This window comes from Mustelus asterias, chromosome 28 (genome assembly GCF_964213995.1).
Source record: "Mustelus asterias chromosome 28, sMusAst1.hap1.1, whole genome shotgun sequence".
NCBI classification, from domain to species: Eukaryota; Metazoa; Chordata; class Chondrichthyes; order Carcharhiniformes; family Triakidae; genus Mustelus; species Mustelus asterias.
The window spans coordinates 17535540-17556460 of NC_135828.1; the positions used below are offsets into that span (position 1 = coordinate 17535540).

Sequence of the window (20921 nt, forward strand, 5' to 3'; positions counted from 1 at the left end):
CTGCTGACATTCTAAGCCACTTGCCCCACCCAATGTGTCTCAAGTCAAAGTGTCCCCTTGTTAAACAAGAGTGAGGTGCCAAGTGGCACTGCTGCCTCACAGTGCAGGGGACCCAGGTTCAATTCCAGCCTCGGGTCACTGTCTGTGCAGAGTCTGCACATGTCTGTGTGGGTTTCCTCCGGGTGCTCCAATCTCCTCCCACAGTCTGAAAGACGTGCTGGTTAGGGTACATTGGCCATGCTAAATTCTCCCTCAGTGTACCCGAACAGGTGCCGGAGTGTGGCGACTGGGGGATTTTCACAGTAACTTCATTGCAGTGTTAATGCAAGCCTACTTGTGACACTAATAAATAAACTTTAAAACTTTCAAACAAAATTTGTTCAGTTGGAATCACTGACGGCCTCGATGGGCAAACTCTTTATTTCAATCTTTTATCAGTGGTTAATCAAGAATGGCTAACAAACGGCATCCCTGTACAAAGAACCCACGCGGACATTCCACAAAATTAAGAGCAATGTCGTGCTGAGAATTCCGTTACACAATCTTACGGAGGCAGTCAACTGCGATGAACGCGGAATCGAAAAGTCGACTGCATTGTTATCTTCCACCCGCTGTTATCCGTTTGGCTGGATGCCCTTCCATGTACCCTACACCTTGATCCACAAACGGTAACACATTTAACCTGGGCAAAACCAAAAGAACACCAGCTGAAATTGTTCTTGGAAGGCACACGATTCAACAGACTGGCCGTTGAAGCAACGATGCTAAAGATTTAAATTATTTCCCCCTCAATTACATTGATAAAAAATAAACAGGGGCACCAAAATAAAATATCTGTTCGAAATCAGAACTTTTGTTAGCGCAGTTGTGGTACTGGGCATTATTTTCAAAACCTCAGGCCCCTATCTACTCGACTTCCAGCTTTCTAAGTGACCTTAATAATTCCGTCCCCCCACTGCGATTCAGAATATCGTTCACTGGTCGGTGAAATTAGCCTTCCGTTTTTCGACAAATGCGCTCATGCCTTCCTTCCGGTCGTCCTGAAACAGAGAGAGAGTGAGTTGGGACGGGCACGGTTGAGAAATAAACGAGAATGCAAGTTGCTTTAATTGGACGTCGCTACTCACAGTGGAAAAAGTCGAGTGAAACAAACGCTTCTCGAGTCGGTTTCCTTCTGCCAACGTCAACTCAAAAGCTGGAATGAAGGGCAGAAATGTTAAGCAGCCGCGGTGACTCAAAGCTATTAGACACCGGCTTATTTGAAGGGCCTCAAATTCTTGCCAGTCTTATTTTTAATTTGCCGGTGACAAATAAAGAAATCTGGTCCCCTATGACACATTTTGATTTATTATTATCACATGTATTGGTATATAGTGTTGCTTCTTGTACGCAATACAGACAAAGCATACCGTTCATAGAGTACATAAGGGAGAAGGAAAGGAGAATGTAGTGTTACAGTCATAGCTAGGGTGCAGAGAAAGATCAACTTAATATAAAACCAAAAGAGAAAATGCTGGAAAATCTCAGCAGGTCTGGCAGCATCTGTGAGGAGAGAAAAGAGCTGACGTTTCGAGTCCAGATGACTGGACTCGAAACGTCAGCTCTTTTCTCTCCTCACAGATGCTGCCAGACCTGCTGAGATTTTCCAGCATTTTCTCTTTTGGTTTCAGATTCCAGCATCCGCAGTAATTTGCTTTTATCAACTTAACGCGAGGTAGGTCCATTCAAAAGTCTAACGGCAGCAGGGAAGAAGCTGTTCTCGAGTCGGCTGGTGCATAAAAGATTTGTAAGAAATATGGTGACACAGTGGGTTAGCACTGCTGCCTCACAGCGCCAGGGACCCGGGTTCAATTCCGGCCTCAGGTCACTGCCTGTGTGGAGTTTGCACATTCTCCCCCTGTCTGGATTCCTCCGGATGCTCCAGTTTCCTCCCACAGTCCAAAGATGTGTAGGCTATGGTGAGGGATTATGGTGAGTGGGAAGGTAAGGGGAGCTGAGTCCACGGAAAGATCAGCCACGATCTTATTGAATGGCAGAGCAGGCTCGAGGGGCCAGATGGCCTACTCCTCCTCCTAGGTCTAGGTTAGGCGGATTGGCCATGCCCCTCAAGTGTCAGGGGGACTGGCAGGGTAAAAACGTAGGGTTACAGGGGATAAGGGCGCGGTGGGATTGCTGTCGGTGCAGTCCCGATGGGCCGAATGGCCTCCTTCTGCACTGTAGTGATTCTGATTCCATTCTATGAAACCTCAACATTAAATAAACCTCTCGAAGTGAAACATGAACAATGTAATTCATTAAGAGATGAAGGAAATCACTTGAGTATTCACCCTTCATAGAATTACTGCAAACCCAATTTTATGTTGAACACTCTTTATAACGGAGATTTTCTTTTTGCGACATTCCTTATTTTAATCCTATTTATGCTTCCCAAATCCCGGCCTAAAATGAAGGGGTTACAGCACTGAACTGAGCTGTTGGACTCACCTAAGGGCTGACGTTTTAGGTTCCATGTCAACTCTACAGAGACTCCACGCACTAGCCAAAATGCAGATCTCCTAACTCCAGGATAAAGCCAAGAGGAGCGAGTGTAACGAATCTATCTCTGACACCCTCTTTCACTGCGAGGGCTATCCAGTTCATCTATTAAGCTTAAAATGCACAACTGCACCATGTGGAGTATGCACGTTCTCCCCGTGTCTGCGTGGGTTGCCTGCTCCGGTTTCCTCCCACAGTCCAAAGATGCACGAGTTAGATTCATAGAATCCCTACAGTGCAGAAGGCGGCCATCCGGCCCATCGGGCCTGCACCGATCACAATCCAACCCAGGCCCTATCCCCATAACCCTATGCATTTATCCTAGCTAGTCCTAGGGGCAATTTAGCATGGCCAATCCACCTAACCCGCACTGTGGGAGGAAACCGGAGCACCCGGAGGAAACCCATGCAGACACGGTGAGAACATGCAAACTCCACACAGACAGTGACGCAAGTCGGGAATTGATCCCAGGTCCCTGGCACTGTGAGGCAGCAGTGCTAACCACTGTGTCAGGGGATTAGCGGGGTAAACACGTGGGGTTACAGGGATAGGGCCTGGGTGGGATTGTTGTTGGTGCAGACTCGATGGGCCAAATGGCCTCCTTCTGCACTGTAGGGATTCTATCATACACAAGTGAGGGACTGATGTATAGTTCACTGCTGTAGTTGGCAGAATGCAAACAAGAGACATTGTGATTGGGGAACAAAAGTGATAAACTGAAAAAAATGAACGTTTCATCTTTGTTTTTAAAAAGTCGATAGTTAAAAATTAGGATTTTGAAATAATTGGAAAGGGAAGCCAATTATTTCACCAGGGAAACATTCAGCATAACTCATTCCAAAATTGGACTAACAATCATTTTCCCAAAATAAATAAATAGGTTTGACCCAATTACATATTTATAAAATACACGCAGCAAATCTCAGTATTAAATAAATCCTCCAAATCATACACAAATTAAATGTTTTTTTAAATTCATTCGTGGGACATGGGCGTCACTGTCTAGCCAGTATTTATTAGAATCTTAGAATCCCTACAGTGCAGAAAGAGGCCATTCGGCCCATTGAGTTTGCACCGACCACAATCCCACCCAGGCCCTACCCCCTTATCCCTATATATTTACCTACTAACCTACGCATCCCAGGACACTAAGGGGCAATTTTTTATCATGGCCAATCAACCTAACCCGCACATCTTTGGACTGTGGGAGGAAACCGGAGCACCCGGAGGAAACCCCACGCAGACACGGGGAGAACGTGCAAACTCCACACAGACAGTGACCCAAGCCGGGAATCGAACCCAGGTCCCTGGAGCTGTGAAGCAGCAGTGCTAACCACTGTGCCACCGTGCCACCCATTTGCCCATATTGTCCATCCCTAGTTGCCCGAGGGCAGTTGAGAGTCAACCACATTGCTGTGGCTCTGGAGTCACATGTAGGCCAGACCAGGTAAGGACAGCAGATTTCCTTCCCTAAAGGAACCGCATGGGTTTTTCCGACAATGGTTTCATGGTCATCAGTAGATTCTTAAATCCAGATATTTTTTATTGAATTCAAATTCCACCATCTGCCGTGGCGGGATTCGAACCCGGGGTCCCCAGAACACTAGGTGAGTTTTTCTGGATTAATAGTCTGGTGATAATATCACGAGACCATCGCCTTCTCTAGAAACACTAGTTCATTGCAGGAAGGAAAGCATTTACATTATGAAGTAATTGACATCTGGTAAAACTAATCTCAGGCCTCATGTTTAAAACATAACAGGAACAATGCGGAGGTTAAAGAACAACTCTGCTTACCACCATTCACCGCTTCTTTAGCCATCGCTGTAATGAGTTTAGAGTTGCCTGCTATTTTCTCTCCACATTTGATAGCTTCTTCCACCACTTGAGCTACTGGATATATTTTACTGACAAGTCCTGTATAAACAAAAAACCACCAGGTTGTTATTGTTACCCAAGAAAGGTTCTTTGAACTGTGATAGGAACTGGAAAATACATCAATTCAAAAGCTGCACATTCGGCATCTCAAAATGATAGTAAAACCTGTATCATTTTGTCTCAGGGAATCACATGTCCTGGTCGCTTGCATTAACTTTAAAAGTTTATTTATTAGTGTCACAAGTAGGCTTACATTAACACTGCAATGAAGTTACTGTGAAAATCCGCTCGTCTCCACCCTCCGTCGCCTGTTCGGGTACACAGAGGGAGAATTTAGCATGGCCAATGCACCTAACCAGCACGTCTTTCGGACTGTGGGAGGAAACCGGAGCACCCGGGGGAAACCCACGCAGACACGGGGAGAACGTGCAGACCCTGCACTGACAGTGGCCCGAGCCAGGAATTGAACCAGGGTCCCTGGCACTCCACTCCTTTTGGAGTAAAAATCTTTGCTCCTTCTGTCTGGAGCACTGTGTTCTCAAAGCCAAAACCTCTCGTGCTTTGGAAAATACAATCCCATGTGTCTGCAATTTAAATCTTTATGTCTCCCGTTTGAGACAGAGAGGAGGAAAATCTTTTTCCTCTCAAAGACTCGTTAGGATGTGGCACTTTCCTCTCAAGGATAACAGAAGCCGGGTCGCTGAAAATGTTCAAGGCTGGGTTCGATTTTGATCAACAAGGAAGTCAAGGGTTATGGGCGGTGGGGGGTGGGGTGTGGGGGGGCGCACACACAGGAAAGTGGAGCTGACACCATAACGAGGTTGCCAGCCTAGAGTCTCCAGGAATTTCATAAGTTCATAAGATATAGGGGCAGAATTAGGCCATTCGGCCCATCGAGTCCGCTCCGCCATTCGATCATGGCTGATATGCTCCTCATCCCCATTTTCCTGCCTTCTCCCCATAACCCTCCAACCCATTAAAAATCTGTCTAACTCCTCCTTAAATTTACTCACTGTCCCAGCATCCAACGCACTTTGGGGCAGCGAATTCCACAGATTCACAACCCTTTGGGAGAAGTAGTTTCTCCTCAACTCTGTTTTAAATTTGCTACCCCTTATCCTAAGACTATGACCTCTCGTCCTAGAATGTCCCACAAGAGGAAGCATCTGCTCCACGTCTACTTTATCCATACCTTTTATCATCTTGTATACCTCAATTTGATCTCCCCTCATTCTTCTAAATTCTAGAGAGTATGGGCCTAAACTGTTCAATCTCTCTTCATACGACAAACCCCTCATCTCTGGAATCAATCTAGTGAACCTCCTCTGAACTGCCTCCGATGCCACTGCATCTTTCCACAAATAAGGGGACCAAAACTGTGCACAATACTACAGGTGCAGCCTCACCAATGCCTTGTATAGTTGCAACACGGTGGGCAACACAGTAGCATAGTGGTTAGCACTGCTGCTTCACAGCTCCGGGGACCTGGGTTCGATTCCCGGCTCGGGTCACTGTCTGTGCGGAGTTTGCACATCCTCCCCGTGTCTGCGTGGGTTTCCTCCGGGTGCTCCGGTTTCCTCCCACTGTCCAAAGATGTGCAGGTTAGGTTGCTTGGCCAAGCTAAATTGCCCCTTAGTGTCCCGGGATGCATAGATTAGAGGGATTAGCGGGTAAATATGAGGGTTAGTGGGATTAGCAGGTAAATATGTAGGGATATGGGGATAGGGCCTGGGTGGGATTGTTGTCGGTGCAGACTCGATGGGCCGAATGGCCTCTTTCTGCACTGTAGGGGTTCTAACAATACTTCCTCACCTTTAGATTCTATTCCTTCAGCTGTAAATGCCAACGTTCCAGTATTCCGACTGAAAATCTTATCTATCCATTTTCTGCTGCTCAGCTTGATGTTAGAAGAGACGTGTACTTATTGAGAAGGCTTTTCTCACATCCCTGCAACATCTCAAAGTACTTCACAAGCTGCGGTCATCTTCTTGCTAAGATCACTTGTGGAGGCAAACCTGGCAGCCAATTTACACACAGCAAACTCCCACAGCCACTGAGTGAACCTGGTAATCAGATTCCACTGGCATTAGCTGAGGGATGATCTCTGGCCAGGGCATCATGGGAAAATCCACGCGGACAGACAAGGTCACTTTTAAACATCTCCCTCAGTACTGAAGGTGTCAGCTTGAGATTGTGTATTCGAGCAGTGGGGGCGGGGCTGATTAAAGATGAGCGTGTGCCCCCAGCTAAGGAAGCTGATGTTGGCGGAAGGGAGGATGGGAAAAGGTAACGCGAGAGCACGAAAGGGCAATAATCCAACTGCTGAAGGCCGTACCTGCTGTTTTGGCGTCCTGTGCTGAAATCCGGTCTCCAGTGAGAATCATTTCCATCGCCAGGGACTTCCCTACTGCTTTAGTCAGCCGCTGCGTTCCACCAGCACCTGTGCCAGAGAGACTGCACGTCACCCACCGTCCCACCAATTGTCGTATCTACACAGCACCTTTCACATCTTAAACAGACTCCCCCGGTCACTTCACATTGGGAGATATTAGGGTAGGTGACCAAAAGTTTGGTCAAAGAATATCTTAGAGGAGGAAGGGTTGAGAGCAGGAGAGGGTTAAAGAGGGAATTCCAAAACTGAAAGCATGATTGCCAATTTTAATTCTGGTGAAATCAGAGTCAGGGACAGTCAGGAGGCCTGAATTAGAGGAATGCTGATATCTCGAGGGCAGGTTGTGGGACTGGGGTATATTGTTTTAATCATTCATGGAATGAGAGAGTATTTATTGCCCATCCCTAACTGCCCTTGAACTGAGTGGCTGGCTTGGCCATTTCAGAGGACATTCGAGACTCAACAGTCTGGAGTCACATACAGGCCAGGCAAGGTAAAGAAGACAGATCATAGAATCCCTATAGTGCAGAAGGAGGCCATTCGGCCCATCGAGCCTGCACCGACCACCATCCCAACCAGGCCCTATTTCCCTAATCCCACATGTTCACCATGCTAATCCCCCCCCCGACACTAGGGTCAATTTAGCACGGCCAATCAACCTAACCCGCGCATCTTTGGACTGTGGGAGGAAACCGGAGCACCCGGAGGAAACCCACGCAGACACGGGGGAGAACGTGCAAACTCCACACAGACAGTGACCCAAACCGGGAATCGAACCCGGGTCCCTGGTGCTGTGAGGCAGCAGTGCTAACCACTGTGCCACCCCAAAATTTTGAATGGACCTACCTTATATTAAGTTGATCTTTCTCTGCACCCTATGAATTTCCTTCCCTAAAGGGACATTAGCAAACCTGATGAGTTTTTACAATATCTACGGTCATTTATTTATTTTTTTAAACGGAATTCAAATTTCACCACCTGCCGTGGTGGGATTCGAACCCGAGTCCCCAGAGCATTGCCTTGGGTCTCTGGATTACTATTTAAGGCATCATGTGTTGGCACAGGCCTGGTGGGCCGAAGGGCCTGTTCCTGTGCTGTGTAGTCCAGTGACAGTATCACTCCCTCCCCTACACAGAGACAGGAAAGGACAAGGCATTGGAAGTATAAAACAAAACAAGGAGAATTTTAAAATCGAGATCTTCCTTAACTGGAAGCTAATGCAGGTTTAGATACTGAACTAATAGTTTTTTTCCTGAGTATAACCAATATCAGCCACAAACAAGTTTATTTATTCGTCACAAGTGAGGCTCAGTGCACCTAACCAGCACATCTTCTTAGAAATCTTAGAAACCCTACAGCACAGAAAGAGGCCATTCGGCCCATCGAGTCTGCACCGACCACAATCCCACCCAGACCCTACTCCCATATCCCTACATATTTACCCACTAATCCCTCTAACCTACGCATCCCAGGACACTAAGGGCAATTTTAGCATGGCCAATCAACCTAACCCGCACATCTTTCAGACTGTGGGAGGAAACCGGAGCACCCGGAGGAAACCCACGCAGACACGAGGAGAATGTGCAAACTCCACACAGACAGTGACCCAAGCCGGGAATCGAACCCGGCTTCCTGGCGCTGTGAGGCAGCAGTGCTAACCACTGTGCCACCTGTACTTCATACATCGTTCTTTCCCGATCACCCTCTCCAATTCAGCAATATCTTTTGAAATTGCAACATTTCAAGTATTATTGCTTTTAAACTGCTGAGTGGCGTGTGGGTAAAGCCTCATGATGGTATTAGATAGCAGTTACCATCACAATGGACAAATAGTTTTGGGAGGGGGCTTCATTGTAATGTTGAGCATTGTAACAGGATGCAAGTCCAGTGTTTGCTACGCATGAGAACATAAAGCTCAGATGAAGCAAGAGAAACTGGAAATTATTGGATGGGTTACTCAAGAGATGGTGAACTGTGTGTTAAAGTGTTTAGTTTAAATTGCTAGAAGTTGGTGAGAATCGTAGCAGACATGCTAAATTTCCTTAGCCTCCTGAGAAAGTAGAGGAGGTGAAATGAGAAATGATACGGTTAATCCCGTACAGTTTCCACAATCCAACAGCTTTAATAACCAGCACGTTACAGAGACTTTTTAAAATCAATGCATACAGCGCCAGGGACCCAGGTTCGATTCCCAGCTTGGGTCACTGTCTGTGCGAAGTTTGCACGTTCTCCCCGTGTCTGCGTGGGTTTCCTCCAGTTTCCTCCCACAAGTCTGAAAGACGTGCTGGTTAGGTGCATTGACCCAAACAGGCGCCGGGAGTGTGGTGACTAGGGGAATTTCACAGTAACTCCATTGCAGTGTAAATGCAAGCCTTACTTGTGACACTAACAAATTAACTTTAAACTTAAAAACAAAACTAGATGATCTAATGAGGGAAGAAATATGTATGGAGGGAGCTATATGATCTGGAATGCACTGCCTGGAAGGGGGCAGAGGCAGATTCAATAGAACTTCAAAAGGGAATCTGATCAATAACTGGAAAGGAAAGATTTACAAGAGGCAGTGTGAAGGGGGAGACTAATTGGATATGGAGACTAATTGGATATGTGGCAACAATAATCTCTCCCTCAATGTCAACAAAACGAAGGAGATTGTCATCGACTTCAGGAAACATAAAGGAGAACATGTCCCTGTCTACATCAACGGGGATGAAGTAGAAAGGGTCGAGAGCTTCACGCTTTTAGGTGTCCAGTGTCCAGATCACCAACAACCTGTCCTGGACACACACACACACACACACACACACACCCCCACTCATGCCAACACTATAGTTAAGAAAGCCCACCAACACCTCTACTTTCTCAGAAGACTAAGGAAATTTGGCATGTCAGCTACGACTCTCACCAACTTTTATGGTGCAACTTTTACAGATGCACCATAGAAAGCATTCTTTCTGGTTGTATCACAGTTTGGTATGGCTCCTGCTCTGTCCAAGACCGCAAGGAACTACAAAAGGTCATGAACGTAGCCCAATCCATCACACAAAACAGCCTTCCATCCATTGACTCTATTTACACCTCCCGCTGCCTCGAAAAAGCAGCCAGCATAATTAAGGACCCCACGCACCCCGGACATTCTCTCTTCCATCTTTTGCCGTCGGGAAAAAGTTACAAAAGTCGGAGGTCACATACCAACCGACTCAAGAACAACTTCTTCCCTACTGGACCTACCTTGCATTAAGTTGACCTTTCTCTACACCCTAGCTATGACTGTAACACTACATTCTGCACTCTCTCATTTCCTTCTCCATGAACGGTATGCTTTGTCTGTATAGCGCGCAAGAAACAACACTTTTCACTGTATGTTAATACATGTGACAATAATAAATCAAATCAAAAATGATTTGGAATAATATCAACTGTGCGTAACAGAGCAAAGAGGATAACGTCCTTAATACTCAGTATCAGCTGGCTTCTCAGGTTCCACAGCACATTTATATCTGCCCAGCTGCCAATAGAACAGTCATGAAACATATCTGACTACAACACTGAAATACTTATATTCAAAAAGAATATACACAATCAAAACACACAAGCTATGCAACCAGTATTTAGTAATGTTAATATATTTTTAAATAGACATTTCAAATGTAATGACAGAAGACTTGTCAAAAATTACTTTAGTTGGGCAGATTTGTACCAGTAGGTGAACAGGCTCATGTTCCCACTATATAGCAGGTGACTGTTGCCAGACTTGCTGTGAGCTGGGAAACAATGCCAACAACGATGCCAACAATACCACTAGGCCATGCTATTATCGCTAGATTATTAATCCAGAAACTCAGCTAATGTTCTGGGGACCCGGGTTCGAATCCCGCCACGGCAGATGGTGGAACTTGAATTCAATAAAAAATATCTGGAATTAAGAATCTACTGATGACCATGAAACCATTGTCGATTGTCGAAAAAACCCATCTGGTTCACTAATGTCCTTTAGGGAAGGAAATATGCCATCCTTACCCGGTCTGGCCTACATGTGACTCCAGGGCCACAGCAATGTCGTCGACTCTCAGCTGCCCTCGGGCAACCAGGGATGAGCAGTAAATGCTGGCCAGCCAGCGACTCCTATGTTCCAGGAATGAATTTTAAAAAACACATTTGACCTTGAAGGAACAAGTTTTAAACTGATGGGTGGCAACGAACACCATTTCACAGGGCAGTCTCCCAGCATACAAGACCGTAGCCCAAAGATAAGACATTGGCAAAGAGTTATCTAGATTCAAAAACGTTGGCTCTGTTCTCTCTCCACAGATGCTGTTAGGCCTGCTGAGATTCTCCAGCATTTTCTGTTGTGCAAAAAATTACCATTTACCTACTAATAAATGTACAGAATATTTACCTGGAATAGTCCCCAGCAGAATCTCCGGTTGCCCAAACTGTGCCTTCTCGCCTGCAAAGATGATATCACACATCATAGCCAACTCACATCCTCCTCCGAGCTGCAGAACAAAAGGGGATGGAATCAGGTGTTACCTTTTCTTAACGTCTCCAGTATTTAAGTGCACATTGTCATGTGGCGCCATCAACTTTCAGAGCAACTTATTAGCTCACCTGGACATGATCAGAAGCTACACCCAAACTTTTACAAACCTTTGACATCTTCATTCGGGCAACGCACAACAATATCATTCTTCCAATCTGCCGAGGTGAACACCATCACATCACGATTAAAAATCTGTCCAATCGGTCAGGTGAGTACTAAAGTTATTTCGTGCCGCTGTAGAGAAACTGGGTCAAGTTAGAAAAGACTTTGGGCGGAATTCTACAGCCTTGTTCGGGCAACATCAGAAATTCCTGTCCAAAGTCAACGGAGATTTCCGTTATCGGACCCTCGCCCGCTCCTATTCTGTGGTGGGTGGGGTGGTAAGAGTTCCAGCCTCTGAAATTAATTCATGCCTTATTACGGAAAGTATGAAATTCCATCTTCTGCTATTCGTAGCAGCTTCATTTAATTCATGGAGATAGTTCAGAGAAGAATTGCATTAGTCAGCTAATGTCCCACGACGGAGTTTCAGGATCAAAGGATTGAAAAAGAAGAGACGCAACACACGAGTAAAAGGTAAAAGTCATCGTCACCACAGTCCCAGATGACCATAGGTTGCTTTGAGGGGGAGAGCTGGCTGGTGGTGATTTAACCTGAGGTCACCACACCTCAGGCGAGGGGCAAGGTTGAGAAGGTGATGCCTTTGTGAATAACCTCAGTCGGTACGGGAATTGAACCCGCGCTGTTGGCATTGCTCCGCATCACAAACCAGTCGTCCAGCCAACTGAGCTAAACCGCATCCCCCCCCACAATGAGTGGAGAATGTAGTTCAATGAGAGATGGGGTACTGAATTTAAATATCTTACCACTTTGAGAAAGGAGAGCAACCACTTACATTTACCCGATACATTTATCACAAGTCGAGAACCCCGACAGTATTTATTCCATTTCCGCGGTGGCTGGTTTCAACTATTGTGTGCTGCCAATGAACTGGGAATTCCTTAGCCAAGGGATAAAGTCATGATGTGGAGATGCCGGCGTTGGACTGAGGTGGGCACAGTAAGAAGTCTCACAACACCAGATTAAAGGCCAACAGGTTTATTTGGAATCATGAGCTTTTGGAGCGCTGCTCCTTCATCAGGTGAGTGAAGAGGTAGGTTTCACAAACACAGCGTATATAGACAGAGATTCAATTGCAAGATAATAACCCCACCATTTGGCCTGGGCTTGCAAAATCCTATTCACTGTCGATCATCTTGCAATTGCATCTGTGTCTATATATGCCGTGTTTGTGAAAACTACCTCTCCACTTATCTGATGAAGGTGCAGCGCTCCGAAAGCTCGTGATTCCAAATAAACCTGTTGGACTTTCATCTGGTATTGTGAGACTTCTTACAAGGGATAAAGCGTTCATTCCATAACTTGCTACGCAATCTGAGAGGATTAAACAGATAGCTTCTACTCCTTCATTTTGGCCGGTACCATATCAGCATGTGAATGTTATACTGACTAATGAGCACAGTGATATATATATATATATAATATAATTGTGTTCTAAATCTGAGACACCAGCTGATACCGAGTATTAAGGAGGTGGGCGAGACACACAGACTCATGTGCAGTGACACAAACAGTTTTCCTTCTAACAAATTTTCATCTCTTGATATATCTCCCCTCTTCCTCTCCTGAAGAAGTGGACTTGCGTGTGGATAGTTTCCCAGCACCCTGCACTCTGTGTTGCTCCACTAAATGTTCATTCCGAGAGCGCAAATGTAGGAAGGGCAATCAACCTTGGAGCATGGGGTGGGGGGGTGCATTTAAGAGTCAACCACATTGCTGTGGCTCTGGAGTCACATGTAGGCCTTCCCTGAAGGACATTAGGACATGACACGATGAACCTGTGCAGGAGGCTGCTCCCCTTAGCCAGTGAGTCTTCCCATCTGGAAAACGACCCAACCAAGAAAGTGCAGCTTGTCGCCTCAGAGAAATATTTTACTTTTAATTATCAGGCAGGAGTGGGATCTGGATTGGAATCTCTTTGTGGGAAATCAGGGAAGCTAGTTCCCATATCACACTGTGTCCCTGCCCATCACACGCTCCCCAAGCGGACTAAGGTGGACACACACTCAACAAGCTCAAGGCATCAACTTTTAACCCTCAGCGCTACATACAGCATAGCCATTCACAGCAGCAATCACAGGCTTCTTCGCTGTGGCCACGCGGTTCCAATGGGAAAGGAAGTTCCCAGCATAACATTCCTGGAAAGTTTTCTTCTCCATCTCCTTGATGTCAGCACCAGCTAAAAAGTCAAACAGAACAGGAATTGAGTTACAAAGTCCGGAGGATGTGCTGGTTAGGTGCATTGGCCATGCTACATTCTCCTTCAGTGTACCCGAACAGGCGCTGGAGTGTGGCAACTAGGGGATTTTCAAAGTAACTTCATTTTAATGTAAGCCTACTTGTGACACTAATAAAAAATAAAATTATAAATGCAATAACTTTCATTTATATAGCGCCTTTATCATAGTAAAACAGCAAGTCGCTTTATGGGAGCATAAATCAGACTAAAATTGACACTGAGAAAGAAAGGAGACATTAGGATAAGCAACCAGACAACTGGTCCAAAGGCTGGGTTTTACTCAGCATGGAGGCAAAAACCGGAAAATTCCTCCTGAGGTTAACATGGTCTGCCCCTCGCCCGCTCCGATTTCCGTGCCGGGCAGGACAGTAAAGTTCTAGCCTTTTAATTTCCTCCCACACTCCAAAGATGTGCGAGTTAGGTTGATTGGCCATACTAAATTGCCCCTTAGTGATAGAAGGATTAGCAGGATGAATATGTGGGGTTCAGGAATAGGGCATGGGTGGGATTGTGGTCGATGGGCCAAATGGCCTTGTTCTGCGCTGTAAGGGTTCTATGATTCTAATGAGGGAATTCCAGATCTTAAGACCTACATGCCTGAAGGCATGGCCACCTTAGGCTGGGTGAAGGTAGTGGGGAAGGGGTCGGAGGGTTGTAGGGCTGAAGGAGATTACAGATATCGGGAGGGGAGCGAGGCCCTGGAAGGATTTGAACAGGAGGGTGAACAATGGTGGACCCACAGCCAGTGTGGATCAGCCTGCCAGGGGTAATGGCTGAGCCTAACTGGGTGAAAGTCAGAGTGTACACACAAGTATGGAAGCACTCAACCACAGAAAAGTTACAACACGGGAGGCCAATCGGCCCATCTTGACCATGCTAGTTCGAGGACACCAGAGGAGAAAAGAAACAATTAAATCATTCAATTGATAATTGAGTTAAAATACACATGCTTTGCAGTGACATATCCTTATTCAACTTTTACACCGGGCAATGTTTTGAACAATCAATTGCAAAATTAAATTTATTTTCTCAATAATCCACTGGGATTCACTGATTTGAGACACGATATGTGATAAAGTGTGACATGGCTCAGGAGGAATAGGGAACTTTGGACCAAGGAGGGACAGGTAGTCTTGAAGAGACGGGGAGGCCACAGAAGGACTTGAATAGGTTAGGAGAGTGGGTAAAGAAGTGGCAGATGGAATACAATGTGGAAAAGTGTGAGGTTGTGCACTTTGGTTGGAAGAACAGAGGCGTAGACTATTTCCTAAATGGGGAGAGAATTCCAAAATCGGAAGCGGAAAGGGAGTCCTAGTTCGGATTCTCTTAAGGTTAACTTGCAGGTTGAGTTGGTAATTAGGAAAGCAAATGCAATGTTCGCATTCATTGAGAGGACTAGAATACAAAAGCAGGGATGCGCTGTTGAGGCTTTATAAGGCTCTCGTCAGACCATATTTAGAATATTGCGAGCAATTTTGGGCCCTGTATTTAAGGGAAGGACGTTCTGGCCTTGGAGAGGGTCCAGAAGAGGTTCACAAGAATGATCCCTGGAATGAAAAGCTTGACATATGAGGAGCATTTGAGGATTCTGGGTCTGTCCTTGATGGAGTTTACATGGATGGGGGGGGGGGATCTTATTGAAACTTTCAGCATACTGAGAGGCCTGGATAGAGTGGACGTGGGGAAGATGTTTCCATTAGTGGGAGAGACTGGGATCCGAGGGCACAGCCTCAGAGTAAAGGGACGACCCTTTGGAACCGAGATGAGGAGGAATTTCTTCAGGCAAAGGGTGGCGAATCTGTGGAATTCATTGCCACAGAAGGCTGTGGAGGCCAGGTCATTGAGTGTATTTAAGACAGAGATGGATGGGTTCTTGATTGGTAAGGGGATCAAAGGTTATGGGGGAAAAGCGGAAGAATGGGGTTGAGAAACTTATCAGCCATGATTGAATGGCGGAGCAGACTCGATGGGCCGAATGGCCTAATTCTGATTCTGTGTCTTATGGATTCACAAAGTTCTCCACCAATGGCGTTTATGTCAGCTCTGAATATATTCTAGACTAATAGATAGTGATTGAGAACTTGTATCAGTCCAAGTCTCCATCATCACTGTATCAAGAAGCTGCCAGGATGGTGGAAGATGGATGGATCATTTAGAAATTCCTCAAAAGTTAGGAAGTATCATCATTCATTAATAAATGTCCTCCTAGATATCTGCCTGCAAATGCCTTTTCACTCCCGGTGAGGACAATGGCTCCAACTGCAGGGTCATCTTCAAACATATCCAGGGCCTGACTGACTTCCTTCATCAAGCCGTCACATAACGCATTGAGTGCTTTCGCCCGATTCAGCTGGATAAACCCGACATTCTTCTGCTGGCCCTTCTTCTCCACGAGTATGTGCTGATACTGGCCGCCTTGAAAAGGGAACAATAAAAAGCAGCGCGTTAATAAATCACTTACACAACTGAAAACAAAAGACAAAATCAAACTGAAGCTTTGTGGCAATCTTTAAAAACTTGCTGCATTGGGTTGAGTCTTCCAAAACGAGATAGAAATGACTGCAGAGAACCCTTTCTATCCCCTCTCTGTCCATTCTGCGTCTTCCTTTGTTTAATCGCCAAGAATGTCAGACTGCCTGATAGGATACTATTCCTTCACAATCATCTATTCATTGAAGAAAAGCATGTGGCTAAATGGATGTGATGCATTTCTGAGCTAGAGGCATGAATTGCCTTTAGGGGCCGAATGGCCTGCTCCTGTTCCCGTGTTCCTAAAGGCTCTCAGGCCTGAAGCCTGGCTTGTGCCATACTACTGTTAAACTAAAAACTTCATTCATTCTTTGGGTTCATTGTTCTAGGCTGAATTACAGTCCAGTAACAAAACCATGACGTTACTGATACACACACCTCACCTCAGGCAGGGTAGCAGTGACAGTTTTACAGTCCTCTCAGGATGGGCAGCACAGTGGCACAGTATTTAGCATTGCTGCCTCACAGTGCCAGGGACCCGGGTTCAATTCCCGGCTTTGGTCACTGTGTGTGTGGAGTCTGCGTGGATTTCCTCCGGATGCTCCAGTTTCCTCCCACAGTCCGAAAGACGTGCTGGTTAGATGCATTGTACCCGAACAGGCGCCGAAGTGTGGCGACTAGGGGATTTTCACAGTAACTTCATTGCAGTGTTAATATAAGCCTACTTGTGACACTCATAAATAAACTTAAAAAATTGAACAGGAAAAACATCAGGTTTCTCACTCCAGATCACTAACCAGTACAAGTTTACAGGAAATTGTGTATCAGGCGAGAGAGAATCAGGCTTGCTCATTAACAGAGTCTAGGCTCTGCCAGGGATCTTGTTGGGATGGCAATGGCCCAGTGTGTATTAACGCTAGACTATTAATCCAGAAACTCAGCTAATGTTCTGGGGACCCAGGTTCGAATCCCGCCACGGCAGATGGTGGAATTTGAATTCAATAAAAAATATCTGGAATTAAGAATCTACCGATGACTATGAAACCATTGTCGATTGTCGGAAAAACCCATCTGGTTCACTAATGTCCTTTAGGGAAGGAAACCCGGTCTGGCCTACATGTGACTCCAGAGCCACAGCAATGTGGTTGACTCTCAAACTACCCTCTGAAATTGCCTAGCGAGCCATTCAGTTCAAGGGCAATAAATACTGGCCCAGCCGGCAACACCCATGTCCCACGAATGAATAAAAAAGAACCTGTGGAATCTGGCCCAAGTGCGTACAATGGAACAATGGACGAAAACTGGGGGAAAGGGAACATAACTGGCATTAAAATATTGCAAGTGACACACACTGCCCCCTGATTTTGGTGGCACGGTAGCACAGTGGTTAGCACTGCTGCTTCACAGCTCCAGGGTCCTGGGTTCGATTCCCGGCTCGGGTCACTGTCTGTGTGGAGTTTGCACATTCTCCTCGTGTCTGCGTGGGTTTCCTCCGGGTGCTCCGGTTTCCTCCCACAGTCCAAAGATGTGCGGGTTCGGTTAATTGGCCAGGTTAAAAAAAAAAATTGCTCCTTAGAGTCCTGGGATGCGTAGGTTAGAGGGATTAGTGGGTAAAATATGTGGAGGTAGGGCCTGGGTGGGATTGTGGTCGGTGCAGACTCGATGGGCCAAATGGCCTCCTTCTGCACTGTAGGGTTTCTATGAGGGTTTCTAAATGCCACAGAAGGCCACACGGAGATCAGTTCATAAAGCACAATTTTACAAGAAGATATGTTGGAGAAATTAGGAAGTAGATTTACTAAATAGACTAAAAGAAACTATAGAATATATATATATAAACACAAATTATGGGCACGATGCATTGTTGCATTTTTTATAAAATGGACAAATATCCATTTTCTCCTGTGATAATAATTATCATGAATCCATATAATGTTGAAGGAGGCCATTCAGCCCATTGAGCCTGCACCAACAACAATCCCACCCAGACCCTATCCCCATAATCCCACAGTATTTACCTTGCTGGTCCCCCTGACACTAAGGGGCAATTTAGCACGGCCAATCCACCTAACCCGCACATCTTTGGACTGTGGGAGGAAACCCAGGCAGACACGGGGAGAACATGCAAACTCCACACGGACAGACAGTGACCCAAGCCAGGAATCAAACCCGGGTCCCTGGCGCTGTGAGGCAGCAGTGCTAACCACTGTGGCGCCGTGCCATTTCAGATCAATCAGCCTTTTCGATGTGGTTCAAAATGGAACATCACTGTGGATGTACCCACAGCTCAGGGACTGCAGCGGTTCGAGAAGGCAGCTCACCACCACCTCCTCAAGGGCTATTAGACAAGGGCCTCAAATGTTGGCCGAACCGGCGAAGCCCACAGCCTGAGAAAGAATTTTTAAAATATACGTTTTAGGCGATTATTTGTATTTACAGGTTTCACGACTGATGCAAGTGTAAATAACCTGAAGGACCTTTGCGTCCACAGACAGACTCAACACACTGATTCAAACCTGGATTGCCATCTGACAACCCAGTGTAGACAAACCCTGTTCATTGGCCACTGTAAACAGGTTTCATTCCATCAAGCTACTTCCAATACAGCAAAAACTCAACAGTTAATCTGCGCGTCCCTTAGTCTTCATACAAATGGGTCAGAATTCCAGCTTTAAAATTGGGCAAGAATTCTAGTTTGTTTTCGTTCCACACAAATTAGAATCAAGAGCTGCCGGGTATTTATTATTTACCCAGCATGCAGAGACAATGAAGGGGCAACAATGGCTGGCCTCCTCCGTACAAGGGTCTTTCTACTGCACCATCTGACACCCTTCACTAACACATAATGGTAGCTCAGCCCACAATTCTGCCTGATCCAAATGTGGCATTGCTCTCAGGTACCACAGAACCCCGACAGTGAGGAAGGTGGCCATTCGGCCCATCGAGTCTGCACCCAACTCTCCCAAAAGCAACTTATTCAGGCCCACATGCCCCCCATCCCGCCCCAATCCAATGCCTGTAACCCCACACATTTACCATTGCTAATCCACTTAACCTACACATTTTTGGACACCAAGGGGCAAATTAGCATGGCTAATCCACCTAATTTGCACGTCTGGAGCACAGTGGTTAGCACTGCTGCCTCACAGCGCCAGGGACCCGGGTTCAATTCCCAGCTTGGGTCGCTGCCTGTGCCATGTCTGCACGTTCTCCCAGTGTCTGCGTGGGTTTCCTCCGGGTGCTCCGGTTTCCTCCCACAGTCCGAAAGACGTGCTGGTTAGGGTGCATTGACTACGCTAAATTCTCCCTCAGTGTACCCGAACAGGCGCCGGAATGTGGCGACTAGGGGATTTTCCCAGTAACTTCATTGCAGTGTCAATGTAAGCCTACGTGTGACACTAATAAATAAACTCAAACTTACCTTTGGACTGTGGCAGGAAACCAGAACACCCGGTGGAAACCCAGGCAGACACGGGGAGAACATACAGACTCCACACAGTGACCCAAGCTGGGAATCGAACCCGGGTCCCTGGCGCTGTGAGGCAGCAGTGCCACCCTGTAAGGTGGGGAGGGGAGCTGTTTCACAAATGGACAACTTTATTTTTAGTTATTTTCTTTTGCTTAAAAACAAAATACATAGAAAACAGAGCAGGGAGGTTACAGCAGGGACTGCAATACAGTCAGTGCTGGCTTTGTTGTAAGATATTAGTGGGGGTGGGGGTAAGTATTCAGTTGCAAGCTGGTGGGTCGGTGGTGCATGGATTATTAGTGTCACAAGCAGGCCGCAATGAAGTTACTGTAGTTAGCTGCTGCTCTGGAGGGGGGGGGGAGTTCAGCTTGGGAAGGTCACTGGCCTTGCTGAAACAACTTGCAATCACCATGCCCTGTTGCAATATAAAGCACGGGAGGCCTTGAGCTTCCTGGGTTTGCGACGCTTGGAAGAGCCTTGCTCTGTCTCTCTCTCCCCCTCTGCCTGGAGTAGGGCTGCTGCTGCGGGAGGGAGAGAGAGAGCTTACCTGCGCTATACGCTCTGGCTGCATTGACAATGCAGGGCAAACGCCTGGAAGCGCAGAGCGAAGAGGCAGCCACTTTGTACAGGAAGGACATCGCGACTTCTGCCTTTCTCACGGGCTCTCCCTGTGCCTCTGCCAAGCTGAGACTATCGCGAGAGACCATTAGCACCGCCCTGCCCGGGGGAAGCTGCCAATCACCCGCATTTGGGGCCGTTTCCATGCAATGATTGACATTTCTGGCAGGTTAACGAATGAATGAATTCAGTTTCGCTGGAATTCCAAGAATCCTGCATCTGCCCCATTGCAAGGATGTTAAATACAGCAGCAAAATAAGCTTTGACTCTAAAATAACTCATTCTGTGTGGGCTTTGTAACGATAAATTGCAACGTATATGGCACAGTGGTTAGCACTGCTGCCTCACAGCAAGAAGTCTCACAACACCAGGTTAAAGTCCAACAGGTTTATTTTTTTTTGTAAATGATCACATTTTATTTAAATTGTACAATTCCATTTGCAAATACAATTAGTTCAGTTGCCCACAATCGGTGATGGTAACTTTCTTGGAGGTTTTTCCACTTTGCTTCCCAACAGGTTTATTTGGTAGCACAAGCCACTAGTTTTCGGAGCGCTGCCCCTTCATCAGGTGAGTGGGAGTTCTGTTCACAAACTGGGCATCTAAAGACACAAACTCAATTTACAAAATAATGGTTGGAATGCGAGTCTTTACAGGT

At 46.3% G+C, this 20921-nt stretch overlaps 1 protein-coding gene across 1 annotated transcript; it reads right to left on the reverse strand.

Moving 5' to 3' along the window:
* Window positions 1-375: 375 nt before the first annotated feature.
* echs1 (enoyl CoA hydratase, short chain, 1, mitochondrial) lies at window positions 376-20362 on the reverse strand. The gene is made up of 8 exons (XM_078199624.1): window positions 20193-20362; window positions 15925-16122; window positions 13520-13647; window positions 11205-11304; window positions 6749-6853; window positions 4333-4452; window positions 1128-1195; window positions 376-1040 (listed from the first exon to the last, which is right to left on the reverse strand). The coding sequence occupies exons 1-8, from the start codon at window positions 20350-20352 to the stop codon at window positions 975-977; spliced, it is 945 nt and encodes a 314-aa protein (XP_078055750.1). The 5' UTR covers window positions 20353-20362; the 3' UTR covers window positions 376-974.
* Between the last annotated feature and the right edge of the window lie 559 nt (window positions 20363-20921).